The sequence below is a fragment of the Bubalus kerabau genome, chromosome 18 (genome assembly GCF_029407905.1).
Source record: "Bubalus kerabau isolate K-KA32 ecotype Philippines breed swamp buffalo chromosome 18, PCC_UOA_SB_1v2, whole genome shotgun sequence".
NCBI lineage: Eukaryota > Metazoa > Chordata > Mammalia > Artiodactyla > Bovidae > Bubalus > Bubalus kerabau.
Genome location: NC_073641.1, coordinates 55755044 through 55771132, shown reverse-complemented (window position 1 = coordinate 55771132; position 16089 = coordinate 55755044). Strand labels below are relative to the sequence as shown.

The following is a 16089-nucleotide window of genomic DNA, read 5'->3' as shown; positions in this document are numbered from 1 at the left end:
TCTCGAAATGTTCCAAACTATTCCTAAATAGATTTAAGGAGAGAATGCTTTCTTTTCTCCTTAAACCTCTAATACATCTTCCCTCTCATATCCATGTTAGCTTAAGTGACATTTCATCAACACCTGAAGAGAAAAAAGATGAACTACTATGTGAAAAGTACAAGGGGGAAAAGACTTGGATATAACAGACTAAAGTCAAAGATCAAGATGAAAGAAAAAGCTTGACTTGGTTGAAAAACAAATAATGTAACTGGCTTTAATGTAACTGGCAGAATGGAAGTGGATGGCTAGGGCATAGGACAAGCAAGCCCTGTAGCATATGATAAACGTTGTCTTTAATTTTTTTTTTTTTAATGAAAGAAATGGGAAAACATTCTAAAGAAAGGACATAGATTTATTTAGATTCTGGAAAAATTATAGTGGTTACTTTGAATCAGACTGTAGAATATTTTAACAAAATTCAGAAAAGAAGTGATGTCATCATGAACAAATGTGAAGAAATAGAAGGAAATGGAACAATACATGAAACAGTACTATAAGCTGGCTACAAACTATACAGCTTTCTGTTGGAGTGGTATCAGTATAAAGAAGAAATTACAAATGACTCAATTTTTGTGTTGTTTCTTTGTATTTGACCCAGCATGTAATTGATAAGCCTGTTCATAGCCCTGGATAAAGAGTTAGGAGAAAAAATTCCCTTTGGGAAAAAAAGAGTGGGAGAAATCAATGATTTTGCAATGTTATGTCTGAGATGCCAAAAAAATAAATGTGGAATAAAAACTAGAAAATTAGAAATGGTTGTAGAGTTCAAATATGCTTTCTGAATAAACAGAAAATATAAACTTGAGTTAGATCAGTCTAAATGTAAGGTAATAGGAACAATCTCATCTGGGAGAGAATTGTAAGGAAAACAGGAAGTGAAAGACTGAGCAGTAAAATTCCCAGTCTTCTGAGTCTAAAGGAGTCCAGTCTTTGAATAGGAGAAGGTGTCAGAGAAAGGAGAACAGCCCTGGAGAGAAGGAAAACTGGGAGAGTAAGGATGCACTCTTAGATAGGAGGGTTCTAAGTGGACAGATGAGCTGTCCACTTCTATCAAGAAGTTAAATTGGAATATAAAGGCTGAACTGGATTTGGCAGGATGGACATCCCTGGTTAACTTGAAAAGAGTAATTTCAATAAAATATGAAAGCATGGAAGTTTTACTGTGGTGGATTCAAAAGTCTATTGAATGCACATACATGGAGCCCATGAGTCTTGACAGTTTATTGGATACCATTACCTGCAATGAAGATATAAAAAATGGTGTCTTATGTCATCAGAGAAGAGGGCTCAAAAAATTAATTTTTCTGATTCAGGAAATATTAAGTAATGTCTTTGCTGAAAAGAATGACAATTTATAACGAGGGGAATATCTAAAAAGATGAAATTCATGAGAAGGTGAACAGACTGGGTTCCAGGCCACAAATATAGGGATTTCTATTGAAAGTAACAGAGAAACTCCTTCCATTTTAACATGAAGAAAATCTCAAAAGATAGGCGATTGTGGTAATGGAAATATTACAAAATTTGTCATACTTTCTAGAACAGAGTATAACTGAAATACAACCCATACCTAGCACAGGCATACTCTTTTAATGGGGTACCTAAAACATATTTCTAAGGTATAAACATCATAAAAACCTATGGACATAAATGCACAAACATGGTAGAAGACAGTACCACGGAGAGCCAGGCTATAGAACATCCCAAGAAATCTAGGAGCTCACTAAATGAAAATAACATCAGAAAATAACAGAATAAATCACTTGGAACTGTATGATCAAGACAAAGAATTGGCCATTTTGGGCATCGATGGTTCTAATAGCAATTCTGTGACTTAAAGGAAATTCAACATGCAAAATCATTTAAACATGAAAATATAAAGGTATAAAAGAAATCTTATTGAAAGAAACATTAGATCCAGACTCCATAGAAAAGTGGTTAAGAGAGATATCACTGGGTTTTCCCAAAGCATTAGGCCATGGCATGTTGACACTGATTTACCTTCTTTTGACTTAAGATCATATCACAAAAATATCTTCTCATAATATCCTTCCCCAGAGGCCTGATATCAAGGATGAAGGAGGATGAAGGCTGAATTGCTAAGGAGATGTGAGCAATCTTGTCACATGAAAAGAATAACATCCTTAAAATGTAATCAGTTGGCAATCTGGTTATTACATCATCTAAAGTAACCTGTCTTCAAGAAATTTTCCATTTTGGTTTACTTTAAGAACAACAGCTACTGGATTTGAAAGTTGGACCTGAAATTGAAAATATTATTCAACCTTAACGTTTCCTGCAGCAACTATCAGCAAAGTTCAGATTGCATTGTTATCAATACACCTCTATGAAATATACCAGGACAAGCCCCATTTTAGAAATCTGATCACTTTACAACTGTCAGTCTGGAAGAAAATGTGTTTTCTTCTGCTTATAAGCTGAATTAAGACTCTGAAAATATGTAGTTCCTTTATCAGAACAATCTCCTCTCTTTTAGGCTCTTCACATAGAGCTTACTAACAATAAGTACTAGAAATAGTGGCTAAACACTTTTAGGATAAACACATTTTTATCTGAAATTAAAAAAAAAAAATAGCTTACCTACGCTTAAATGGTAGGTATAATACGAGGCATGAGTCCCAGACTTATGGTATTTACTTCTTGATTTTCTATGTGACCTAATTCTCTTGGAAATCTACAACATACAGGCTAGACCTCAGACAGGTGCTTGGAGCCAAAGAATCTTATTCATAGGGTTGCAGTTGAATTTTGATTCAAGTAGAGCTAAATAGTTCTGCTTAACTACCCTTGTGTTTCTACCCAGCCATAGTGATAAAAAGTCAGAAAAGGGAAAACAGAAATGTGACAGAAAAGAACTATGCAAAATTATTTTGGAGTGTTATAAGTGGAATCATTCAATGTTAATCATTTAAAATTAAGAAGTAACTCAGATGTGATTGAGTAACTAACACTTTCACTTTCATAAAACCTGAGGGATTAGAATTTTGAGATTTTTTTTGCTTCCCTGATAGCTCAGTTGGTAAAGAATCTGCCTGCATTGCAGGAGACCCTGGTTTGATTCCTTGGAAGGGAAGATTATCTGGAGAAGTGATAGCTACCCATTCCAGTATTCTTGGGGTTCCCTTGTATCTCAGCTGATAAAGAATCCACCTGCAATGTGGGAGACCTGGGTTCGATCCCTGGGTTGGGAAGATAGGGAAAGGTTACCCACTCCAGTATTCTGGCCTGGAGAATTCCAAGGTCCATGGGGTTACAAAGAGTCAGACACAACTGAGTGGCTTTCACTTTCACTTTACACAGTGTTACACTAGAAGTAAGAACTTACATTAAAACAAAATATTCTTGGGTAAGGAATGAGTATTGATTCAGTAGTGTCATCAAATAAAGTAATGAGAGAATGCTTAAGAGATAGATTAGAAGTGGTTGGTGGGCAAAATTGAACTCCCAGTGCATTTCTGCATAGGTTGGTTCTTGAAGATAAATAGAGAGTTGAGAAAAATGACAAGGGGATTTACCCAAAACAAATTTCCCAGTTTTCAGATATAGTGGTGGTTTAGTCATTCAGTGATGTTCCAATCTTGTGACCCCATGTACTGTAGCCCGCCAGGCTCCTTTGTCCCATAGTATTTTCCAGGCAAGAATACTGGAATAGTTGCCATTTCCTTATCCAGGGGATCTTCCTGACCCAGGGATCAAATCCACATCTCCTGTGTCTCCCACATTAGCAGGCAGATTCTTGACCACTAGGGCCACCTGGGAGGCCCATTTTCAGATATCAAAGAGGTACATCTTCTACATTCTTTTCCTCAGTGCTTAACAATCTGCAGATTCTGGCCTCAATTCATGCACAACGTAAATATGAATTTTATGGAAATTTGTTTCTAAAATGGATCTAGCATATGTGTTAAAATGGCACTGAGTAGTGCTAAGAGAATTAATAAGCTTCCCAGGTGGCTCAGTGGTCAAGAATCTGCTTGCCAGTACCTGCCAATGTCAGAGACACAGATTCCTAATATTACCCTTTATACATATTCTCCAATTATGTTTGGAATTTTTCAGAATAATTCCAGAATAGACTTTATTTTTCACAGCATGTGCTTAGTTTACACCTCTCTTTCATTGAGGGCTATCTAAACACTGTCAAAAATGACAAATGTACACTTTTTACAGTATTTTATTTAGCTTATAGTTCTGGAACTAATTTTAAAGTGTAATACGATTATGATTTTTTTTTAATCAGTCACTTTTTTTAGACTTCAATTTGAATTTAAGAAAAATGCAGTTTGTGGTACATCTAGCTGACACTTTGGGCAAATCCACAGGTATATGTAGCAAAAACAGCTTGGCTGTTCATTTGGGAGTTAGTTAGGGAGGAAATGTTTAGGCAGTTTCAAGGGCTACTCTGATGTGATGATTACACACTGCTGCTGCTGCTAAGTCGCTTCAGTTGTGTCTGACTCTGTGCGACCCCATAGACAGCAGCCCGCCAGGCTCCACCGTCCCTGGGATTCTCCAGGCAAGAACACTGGAGTGGGTTGCCATTTCTTTCTCCAATGCATGAAAGTGAAAATTGAAAGTGAAGTCGCTCAGTCATGTCCTACTCTTAGTGACCCATGAACTGCAGCCTACCAGGTTCCTCCATCCATGTGATTTTCCAGGCAAGAGTACTGGAGTGGGGTGCATTGCATGTGTGTGTGCTAAGTCACTTCAGTCCTGTTGACTTTTGCAACGCTGTGGACTGTAGCCCTCCAGGCTCATCTGCCAAGGGGATTCTCCAGGCAAGAATAATCGAGTGGGTTACAATTCCTCCTTCAGGGGATCTTCCCGACCCAGGGATTGAACCTGTGTTTCTTTTGTCTCCTGCGTTGGCAGGAGAGTTCTTTACCATTAGCGCCATCCTGGAAGCTTGATATGATGATTGTATGTGTGTGCTTAGTCACTTAGTCATGTCCAACTCTTGTGATGCCATAGACTGTAGTCTCCCAGGCTCCTCTGTCCATGGGATTCTCCAGGCAAGAATACTGGAGTAGGTTGCCATTTCCTTCTCCAAATCACATTATAACTCAACTACCACTATAAGTTCACTGTATCCTTCATGAACTAGGTATCAGGATCATCTCTATGCCAAGTGCTACTTAGGAAGTTATATGATCAATGATCAACTGGATGTTGCCTCTGAGGGATTGGTGATCGCCTGGCTATAGACCAGAGGAAGTGCAATTAAGTTTGTGCTGTCTCAGATTTGTCCAGTAGTTCCTTAGAGTGCTTTAACTGTTCAATTCCATATTCAATCCATGTCTAATTTCATGTTGGCTGAGAAATGGGTTTGTTTAACACTTGCAAAGTTGTATGTGTTTATAAACCTAGGTTATCATTTTTATTCCTACAACTGCTCTCTGTTCTGCCATTCAATATATGCACCTTCATATTTCTAGTAAACACATTTTAATGTGATGAGCAAAGTGGAAAGAAAGTGCATTGCATTGAAATATGATAAAGTTTTATTGTTAAAATTAGAATTTCTGGGCAAACAAATAGGCAAACAAGTTTTGGCCATAGGAAGCAGTCAATCTAAATAATGATTGCCTTTGTTCAAGAATTTTCTTCAAGAGAAGATACTTGAAACAAATTACCGAGTTCATCATTTGGCACTCAATTTCCATTTGACTATATAGGCATAGATTCAAAATAATTATTAATCATGTTAAAGTACATTAGAAAAGTTATTTTTCACTTCAATAACAAAATTTCAGTCCTCAGAAGCACTTATTATTTTTATTACAGTCTATCCATTTCACCATAAAAAATAATTTAAAACCTGTGTAATGGAAGTCTATTTTTACAGTGATGTATTTGAAGAAACATTAGTTGGATAAAATAATAGAAAATGCCTTTCCATTGTCATACTTCTGATACTTGTACATACAGAATGTGAGTGGTGACGCTAATATACTTGAGATCTTCCCTCCCAACCAGCTGTTTTCATAAATTTTACTGACCATGATCAATAGATGGGATAAAGTGTAATCAATATACACCCTGTAGGATATTACAGTAGCTTGGCCTCATCTTTAATTTAACAAAAGGTCACACATCTGCAGTATAGCTCAGATTCATTAAAAAAAAAGTTAAGATTCCCTTAGCTCACTTTGGGGATGCAATTTATTCCACAAGTCACGCATCCAGAAAATAATCTTTCCAAAAGAAAAAAATAGAACATAGGGATCATTTGTCACTTGATAATGTACTGTGTTTAATAAAATGGGCAGCACATATAGCACATAGATATTTTAGAAAGCTTTTTAACTTCCTGTACTGAAACCTTGATCCAACAAAACAACAGAACCTAGAAATCTCTGCACAAAAAATAAGTTTCCATCTGTTATTTATGCCTTTAAGTAACTAAGATTTTAAAAATTCAAGTAATCTTGAGTTCTGGAAATGCTCTGGCACCATTTTAAGCATTGTCTTCTTTCTTTGTAAAATTCACATGAACGCTATTTCAATGTTTTAGTCTCCAGTCAGTAGACTAGTAGACATCACTAAGCAAGGATTTTGGAGAGGGCAATAGCAACCCACTTCAGTACTCTTGCCTGGAAAATCCCATGGACGGTGGAGCCTGGTAAGCTGCAGTCCATGGGGTCGCTAAGACGCCGACATGACTGAGCAACTTCCCTTTCACTTTTCGCTTTCATGCACTGGAGAAGGAAATGGCAACCCACTCCAGTGTTCTTGCCTGCAGAATCCCAGGGACGGGGGAGCCTGGTAGGCTGCCGTCTATGGGGTCACATAGAGTCGGACACGACTGAAGCGACTTAGCAAGCAAGGATTTAGGTATTCATTCCAGAGCCAAATTAATTGTACATGCCCAACCGGAACTTAGATTCTCCTTCTGGTGTCAGGACTCTGATCGGGAGTGGTTAACACCACATGCTAAACTCTTTGGTAAATCTGAGCCCCAAATTTAAAAATGTTCAGAGATCTTCTGTGACTTTATTGAAGCATGGTAGAAGAGATCACATTTTATCCAGTCTCTATGAGTTGTCAGTTGCGTGACCGGGCGCTGATTTCTCAGCCATATTAGTCTACGATCTCTTCATCTCTATAAGAACAGATTTCTCTTGGACATCTTTAGGTCCCTTTACATTTGCAAATGCCATAGTCATGTCATTTAAGAGTAAAGGTATTGGTCTCTCTAAATGTACCAACTTGGCTATACATAATGTGTTGAATCACAAAACAGGAGTCAAAGACAAAACACTTCCAGTCTTAATGGAAGCATGCTTTCTATCTGCACTCAGTTTGCATGAAATATCCTCAATGAGTTATCTCCTTTGTATCAGAAAACTATGACAGCTTTTATGAGGGTATATTAAGACTTTCTATTAAAGGCTTAGTTACAATATTGACTTTCACTAAATTTTTATAAATAGATTTGATCTATAGAATAAAAACTCACTTTAATATGAGTATATTTTGAAACACATTTTTTGAGTATTTTTGCCTTCTTTTCAGAAGTTTGAGTCCTATATTCAAATTTTTTAATCCAATTTTTACTTTCTTTTTCAAGTTTGCTATATGACCTTGTCATCATTTTGAAATCTCTCTCTCTCTCTCTTTTTTTTTGTTAATTTAAACAGGTATTTATTTATTTTTTAATTTAATTTTATTTTTGAAACTTTACAAAATTGTATTAGTTTGGTCAAATATCAAAATGAATCCGCCACAGGTATACATGTGTTCCCCATCCTGAACCCTTCTCCCTCCTCCCTCCCCATACCATCCTTCTGGGTAGTCCCAGTGCACCAGCCCCAAGCATCCAGTATCGTGCATCGAACTTGGACTGGCAACTCATTTCATACATGATATTTTACATGTTTCAATGCCATTCTCCCAAATCTTCCCACCCTCTCCCTCTCCCACAGAGTCCGTAAGAGACACTGAAGTATAGAACAGTCTTAAAGAGGTATTTCTAACTGACATCTCATCATAAGCTATATGAAAATCTCAGGAATGTGTAAGAAATTAAGTACTCTAATAAGGACGCAGTGAACATCCTTCAAGCATTTGTTCTCTGAGGCTACAATTAAACTCAAAATTAACTAAGTAAACACTCCTAATGCTCTGCAACTATTCTTTTCCTAAAGATATTTTAGAAAGATATTTTTTTAATTTGACAGCTATTTCCAAACCTGATCACAATTTTATTTCTTATTTTAGCATATAAATTGGCTATTGTTTCCTAAATAATGTTATGCTAAGCATTTAAAACAGTTACACAAGATATTTAATATTTCCTTCTAATGGCTTAAAGTTATTATACAAAGAAAATATTAAAATATTACCAATAAGTAAATATATAGATAAATTCAGATTATAAATCAGAGTAGAAAAGGGCAGATTTACTCATATAAATTCACACTAAAGCTCTTCACTGGATAAGAATCATTGATTGAGGATTTTAGTAATTTTCTTTATGTTGCAGTAAATAAGTTATATGTTTTTGATTTTACAATATGGAGAAACTCTAAAATTAAAAAGTTTTTTTCATGAGATGCTAGAATTAGAAATGGAACTCTTTTCAGCATTTCTTTTCTCCAGAGTATGAAACGCATCTGAACATAAAACATTCGTTTCCAGCTACATGACATTTGACTTCTATAATGCAATTTACACTGTTATTATTTGAAATACATGAGAAGCAGTTTGGGGCTTTAAAAAAACAAGGGCTTTTTAGTGAAGCAAAATTGAATTTAAATTTTGACTCTGCCACTTTATCACTGTGTCAGTTCAGTTCATTTCAGTCGCTCAGTCGTATCCGACTCTTTGCGACCCCATGAATCGTAGCACGCCAGGCCTCCCTGTCCATCACCAACTCCTGGAGTTCACTCAAACTCACGTCCATCAAGCTGGTGATGCCATCCAGCCATCTCATCCTCTGTCGTCCCCTTTTCCTCCTGCCCCCAATCCCTCCCAGCATCAGAGTCTTTTCCAATGAGTCAGCTCTTCACATGAGGTGGCCAAAGTACTGGAGTTTCAGCTTTAACATCATTCCTTCCAAAGAACACCCAGGGAAATGCCAAAGAATGCTCAAACTACCGCACAATTGCACTTATCTCAAATGCTAGTAAAGTAATGCTGAAAATTCTCCAAGCTAGGCTTCAGCAATACGTGAACCATGAACTTCCAGATGTTTAAGCTGGTTTTAGAAAAGGCAGAGGAACCAGAGATCAAATTGCCAACATCCGCTGGATCATGGAAAAAGCAAGAGAGTTCCAGAAAAACATCTATTTCTGCTTTATTGACTATGCCAAAGCCTTTGACTATGTGGATCACAATAAACTGTGGAAAATTCTTAAAGATATGGGAATACCAGACGACCTGACCTGCCTCTTAAGAAACCTATATGCAGATCAGGAAGCAACAGTTTATCACTGTGTAAACTTGGCCAAATTTCCTGTCTGCACCTTGACTATAGAATGGGACTAACACTGAAGCCTCATTAGGTTTGTTACAAAAATTTGGGGCATGTTATTACAACCCCTGGCCCACAGATAGCAAGCAATAAATAGTCACATGATGCAGGATCACATTTCCAGAAAGCTCTCTAGCTTCTCTTATGCATCATAGGAGTGCTCATATATCAGCAGCTACTGAGGAAATTCCTGAATTCCATTTGCAGTACACCTGCAAGTGAGCACAGACTTTTTAAACAAAGGATTCTTCACTTTTGGTAAATAGCCCAGTTCTGATTTTTATTTTTAAGACTGTTGATGGTGATATTGCTGCAAATTGCACATCCTTGTTTTGAGATAAAAGAGACAAAAGCGGGACATAGTCTGCTCTTAAAAATCTGAAGAATCTTACTAATAGTTTAGAAAATTGAAAATACAAAAGACAAGTCAGGAAGCGTTTCACAAATGCCTGTAAGGCTAAAACTCCCTTTCATTATCAATGCTACAGACTTGGAGTTAATTGCATTTCAGGGCACAAGGCAAGGTACATCTTTTCAGTGTGCACTTCCTTAATTAGTACAAACATTTGGTCCCTGGGAAAGGTAGAAGAATAAGGATTGCTTTTGTATTTGTTAATGTTTTCTGTTTTTATTCCCTGTTAGCACCTAGAGGCCCATGTGAATGACACATTTTTATTAAAATCAAGAACAAATATTATGTAAATTATGCCCCCAAACACCAGCTATGCAGTCTGATTATTTTAAGACAGCTTCGGAAGGTTTCATTTTAGTTGTCTAACCAAAACAAAGCTGAAAGAAAAATGTACATTCTAATGGATCTGTGCTTCTCAATATCTGCATTTAGAGACATATACCCATCACTTTTGCATAGCAACAACTGGGCATATGTGTGTAACATACCTGGCATTCAATTAAACGCCCTCAATAATATAGAGCAACTACAGAGGCAAATAGTACTATAAATGGAACAATTATATAAATAATTTTTGCTAAATAAAATGCATATGTTGAAACATTCATATGAATATGCATATATGCGAAACACATATGCTGGTATGCATTGCCCCAAAATAGTTTTCAACATTTGCCATGAATATAATTAGCACCCCAATTTTACCACCATACTACCCAGTTTGGTTTATTCTGTGAGGGTTTTTCGACCTCAGCACTATTGATATTCTGGACCAGAAAATTCTTTGTTGTGGGGACTCACTTGTGAGTTGTAAGATGTTCAGGACCACCCCTGACCTCTGCCTGCAAATGAGAATAATATTCTTCCCTCAGTTGTGATAACCAAACACTTCATCAGACATTGTCAAATGTCCCCAGGTAGGGGGTACTTTGGGGATTCCCAGGTGGCTCAGTGATAAAGAATCCGCCTGCCAATGCAGGAGACACAGATTCCACCCCTGGGTCAGGAAGATCCCCTGGAGAAGGAAATGGAACACACTCCAGTATTCTTGCCTGGGAAATCCCATTGGCAGAGGAGCCCAGTGGGCTACAGTCCATGGGGTTTCAAAGGAACTGGATTCGACATGACTTAGTAACTAAATAACAAAAGTGGGGATTTTGCCCCTGGATGGCTACTGTTTTATGTGGAATCAGGGTTTTTGTTTGTTTGTTTGTTTATTGGGATATATATATAGAAGCAACACTGAGAGAAAGTCTGTCACTGACCTCAGTGTTTCCTCCTTTGGCCTATGTTTTGGGAACATACATTCCTCCCTTCACAGCATTTTGACATTTTGAAAATCCATTATTTATTTTGAAATGTACATCTTCCTATCACTCTGTTTATTAAACTCACTCATGCATCTCTGATTTCTCTTTTCCCCCCACTGACATTGCTGTCAGGATGAATTTCCAAGACGTTAGCTTAGTGCAAAGCCTTTGTACAACCTCTCTTGAGCTCCTTTTTACAACCTCATTATTTGCCATTCCCACACAGGCAGCCTAAGCTCCTTGTGTACACAACAAACTGCAGTTATTTTCCCTATTCTTCGCCTGTCTAATCCTTAGCCTGGGTTTTGAACCTCAATTCAGTCTTCCTCAACTCATTCCCTCTAGAAGATATCAGGCACACTTGTTCCCTGCATTTGTATTAGATCTTTATTCTCTCTCTCCACTGGACTTCAAGCTGCTCTGTGTGTGTGTGTGTGTGTGTGTTTAATTTCTTTATCATGAGGAATATTGTAATATTTGCATATGATACAGTGCTTTAGATATCATTTTAAATTCCACGTACCTCCTGCTGCTTTTAACTACAAATATAGAATGTATCATTGCTATCAAGCTTTAGTTTTAAAAATAAAGTCTTACCCATCTTTTTCAAATATTTTCACATCAAACTCACAGCATGAAATATTTTTATTCTCAAAATATGTTGGCTCCTTTAGGTAAATGACCACTGATTTTTAAGTATCCTTTATAATGCTTGGAGAAGGAAACGGGAACCCACTCCAGTAGCTTTGCCTGGAGAATCTGACAGACAGCAGAGCCTGGTGGGCTACAGTCCATGGGGTCGTAAAGAGTCAGGCATGACCAAGTGAGTAACACTTCCACACTTTATAATGTTAGTTTTTAATGTAGTTAGTTTTATAGACACATTTTCCTTATGAAATGCCTATGGCCTTCTATGGAATAATGAAGCATAGTGGGTTTTCCTGTGGTTGAACAAATAAGCACATCAACTTCTGTTTGTAACACTTAATTAAAGATCAATGTTCACAACTGAGTTCATTCATTTTGTTTTGTATACTTTGCCTGTCCTGCTTCTAGCAGTGTTGAGTTCTTGTTCTCAGTGTGACAGAAGGGTTATCAATTAACAGGGTGATTTTTCTACATTCACAGATGAAACAGAATTATTAAATACATAACTTTGTGCTCTAAACATTGTTTCTCTCCATGTGTGAGTGTTCTAGTTATTTCTTTTAAACTTAAAAAGAATCATTCTTATATAACAGCAAATTGAGACCCTTTACACAGATTTCATAGATTCTGAGGAGACTATTTATCATACTAGCTTTTGTTAAAATGGATGAGAACTGAAGAGAGTGAGAATATAACCTTGATGGGAAAAAGCAGACCAATTTGTTAAGGATTTCAGACCTTCTAGGGCCTTAGAATTATCCAAAGGTATATATACAAGGTAACTAAAGACTTTTATATATTTACATAGTTCTTTGATTTTTATCATAATTAAGATACAAATCTTTCTGATTATGCAAGGAAAGCTTTAATTATCTCTATGCATGACATGCCATAATAATGTTAGTGAGCACTTACTGTGTTAAGTACTTTCTGTCAATGTAATTTACTTCTGTCAACATATTCATGCAACATTATTATTTCTTATTCATTTACTTGATATTGAAATTTAGCGAGGTTAAATGACTGTATAAGATTACACAGCTAGTAAATCAGGTCACCAGAATTCTCACATTGGTCTTCCTGTCATTAGAGGTAAGTCTCTAACCCACCTTAAGTTCCAGAAGTTGGTGATGGGCAGGGAATCCTGGTGTGCTGCAGTCCATGGGGTTGCTGAGAGTCGGGCATGACTGAGTGACTGAAATGAACTGAACTGAACCTGCCTTGGATGAGTCAGCATTTATTAAGTGGCTATTAGGTGCAGGCCACTTGTCTTGGAACTTAGAGCACATTGCTTGATAAATAATCATAATAACTCCGAGAGATATATATTAGTGTTCTTCTTTTAGAAATAAGGGTAGATAATTTCCCAAAGGTTTACCACATTATGACAGAGCAAGGACTCAGAGATGAATGCTATTTCCAAACGCTCACCTTTTTTTCACTGTATTTATATTCCCTATTACCAAGGTACCAAAGAGTTTCTGATATGTACTGAAATATTTCTCTATAAATTTTTTCAGTCAATAATGCCCCCATCTATTATCAAATGAAAAAACAATCATCTGTGCGGTCACCGATATATTCATAAAGATAGCTACATATCTGCTAAATTTGACAGAAACCCCTCTGTTATTTACTCAGTTAATGAAACCGATGATACTATGATTGAATTGCATTAATGGAAAATAACATGGAAAATAAACATTTTAAATATTATTTATCCATTTAAAATTATTATCAGAGACAACAAAATCTTTATATATCTAAAAGGAGAAAGTATACCATACCTTACTAAGCTATTAGCACTGTCAGGATCTTGGGCCAAAACTGTGCCAACAACTGTCCCGATCTTGGCATTTTCATAGACTTCCATGACATAGGAAGGCATGGAAAATAGTGGTGGTTCATCTACATCCCCGACAATGATCTTCAGCATGGTAGCATCTTTAAAAGGACCCAAGTGAGAAAAGCGAAAATCAAGGTGTGTATTGGCTCCTTCTATGTTGAGGGTATATGACTTCTTTTTCTCATAGTTCAGTGGCTGTGGGGAAAAAATAAGATTTCCAATGTTATGACTCCCATCACTTTTCAAACAAATATTCCCTTTTCCATTTTTGAAACAAACAAACACGGATATGTATAGGTCAATCTATCCACTCATAAACAAACTATGAAGTTTGTCTTAGCAGTAATATCTACAGCAGAAATCATGGAAACTCAAGTCTGAAACAACAGTGATTTTTCACAGCCATAAATATGATGATAATTAGGGATAAAAGAGTATTTTCCCCAGTCAAGCTAATATTGCTTTTTGGGGAATCTCTTCAAGCAACTTTTTTCTATCTCCTCTTAGACTTAAATCATTAACTTTTTAAAATATTTGCTGTGTGGATGTTCAGTCTCTCAGTTGTGTCCAACTCTTTGTGACCCCATGGGCTGGAACCCACCAGGCTTCTCTGTTCATGGGATTGTCCCAGTAAGAATACTGGAGTGTGTTGCCATTTCCACCTCCAGGGGATCTCCCCAACCCAGTGAGGGAACTTGCATCTTTTGTACTGCAGGTGGATTCTTTGCTCCTGAAGCAATGCGGAAATGTTTTCTACCAATCTGCTAAATTGAAAAGGTACTTTTTTGTTTGTTTGCTTTGTACTTAATCTATCTTGTGCCATTGATTTTTTTACCTTGCTGGTCTTAAACTTGATATCTTATTTTAAAATCTGAAAAATTTTTAAGCTTTCAATTAACATTATCTTGAAATTTTAGCAAAAGGTTTTATACAGACTTCTAAAGTTCACTTTTATAGTTTTAATTGTAATTATTTACTTTTTTTGCTTGTAATACCATTTTGTATATTTATTTTGGTTTTAACTTCCTTTATTATAATATTTTTATCCACTTTGTTTTTTCAGTTGTAGTATTCTGCTTGTTTATACCGTTTATCTTTTTAGCTTTGAATCAGCATTAATAGTTTCTCTGTATCTTTCTAGTTATTTTTTCTTATTTTAAAAAATAATCCAGATAATATTTATGTATCTTCTATTAATATATTTATTAGGAGCCATGAATTTGACTTCATATACAATAATGAAGAACTAGGTGTTTTGTCCAAGAGAATATATGATCTATTATAGGATATAAAATAGTAAACATTCATTTATAGCACTGGACACTTAGGGATATATGACATTGTAGGCATTATGAACAGCAACCTACTCCAGTATTCTTGTCTGGAAAAACCCATGGACACAGGATCCTCATGGGCTAGAGTTCATGGGGTTGCAAAGAGTAGGACATGACTTAGCAACTAAACATCAACATCAAGTGTTATGAAAATAATAAGGATGCAGACTTAGAAACAAGAGTGTGTGAGTCAGTAGGTAGTATTTCCAAGAGGAAGTACCTTTACAGGTAATGACTGAAACATTTGAAAGTGTTAAACATGAGGGACATAACAGGTTCTGTGATCCAAAATGTGCTTAGTTATAGGATTAATCACGCTGAAGGTCTCCATGGTGATGTTAGTGCAGGCAATGCAGAAATCAACCTTATATTTTGAAGTAGTACCTTCAGGTACTTTGCAGAAGTACCTATAGATTAACATCTATGAGAAAAAACTATAGATATTTTTACACCCCTATTTCTGCAACTGATTTTGCAGCATTCTGCTTCAATCTTGCAGTCTTCTTTCCTGGCAGGATCAGAGAATGATCATTCCCTAGGGTGGACATTAGATATTTTCATTTACCCTAAGGCCCAAGGAGAAGCTATAGAGCACATTTAGTGGGATTTTATAAACCAAAAGTCAGTCCTACTGATTATTATTTCCCTTATTGTTTCTGAGTTGCCTTGAAAAATTGACCTACCCAGGGTTGGAGATTGTATAGGAGGAAAACAACCATTTAAAAAGACACTGGATCCTTGGAAGAAAAGCTATGACAAAACTACAAAGCATATTAAAAAGCAGAGACTTTACTTTGCTGACAAAGGTCCAAATAGTCAAAGCTATGGTTTTTCTAGTAGTCATGTATGGATGACTACTAGTAGTCAGGTATGGTGAGAGTTGGACCATAAAGAAGGCTGAGTACCAGAGAATGGATACTTTTGAACTGTGGTGTTGGAAAAGACTCTTGAGAGTCTCTTGGACTGCAAGGAGATCCAATCAATCCATCCTAAAGGAAATC

The 16089-nt window shown here is 36.5% G+C and overlaps 1 protein-coding gene and 1 long non-coding RNA gene across 3 annotated transcripts in view; one reads left to right on the top strand and one right to left on the bottom strand.

The window, feature by feature from the left end:
• The window catches only part of CDH18 (cadherin 18), a 725976-nt gene that overhangs the window by 87762 nt on the left and 622125 nt on the right, over positions 1-16089 (bottom strand). The window contains exon 8 of the mRNA XM_055554551.1: positions 13696-13949. Within this exon, the coding sequence (XP_055410526.1) occupies positions 13696-13949 (254 nt within the window). The remainder of the gene's footprint in view (positions 1-13695; positions 13950-16089) is intronic.
• The window catches only part of LOC129632837 (uncharacterized), a 341755-nt gene that overhangs the window by 76789 nt on the left and 248877 nt on the right, over positions 1-16089 (top strand). The gene's annotated exons all lie outside the window — the stretch shown is intronic.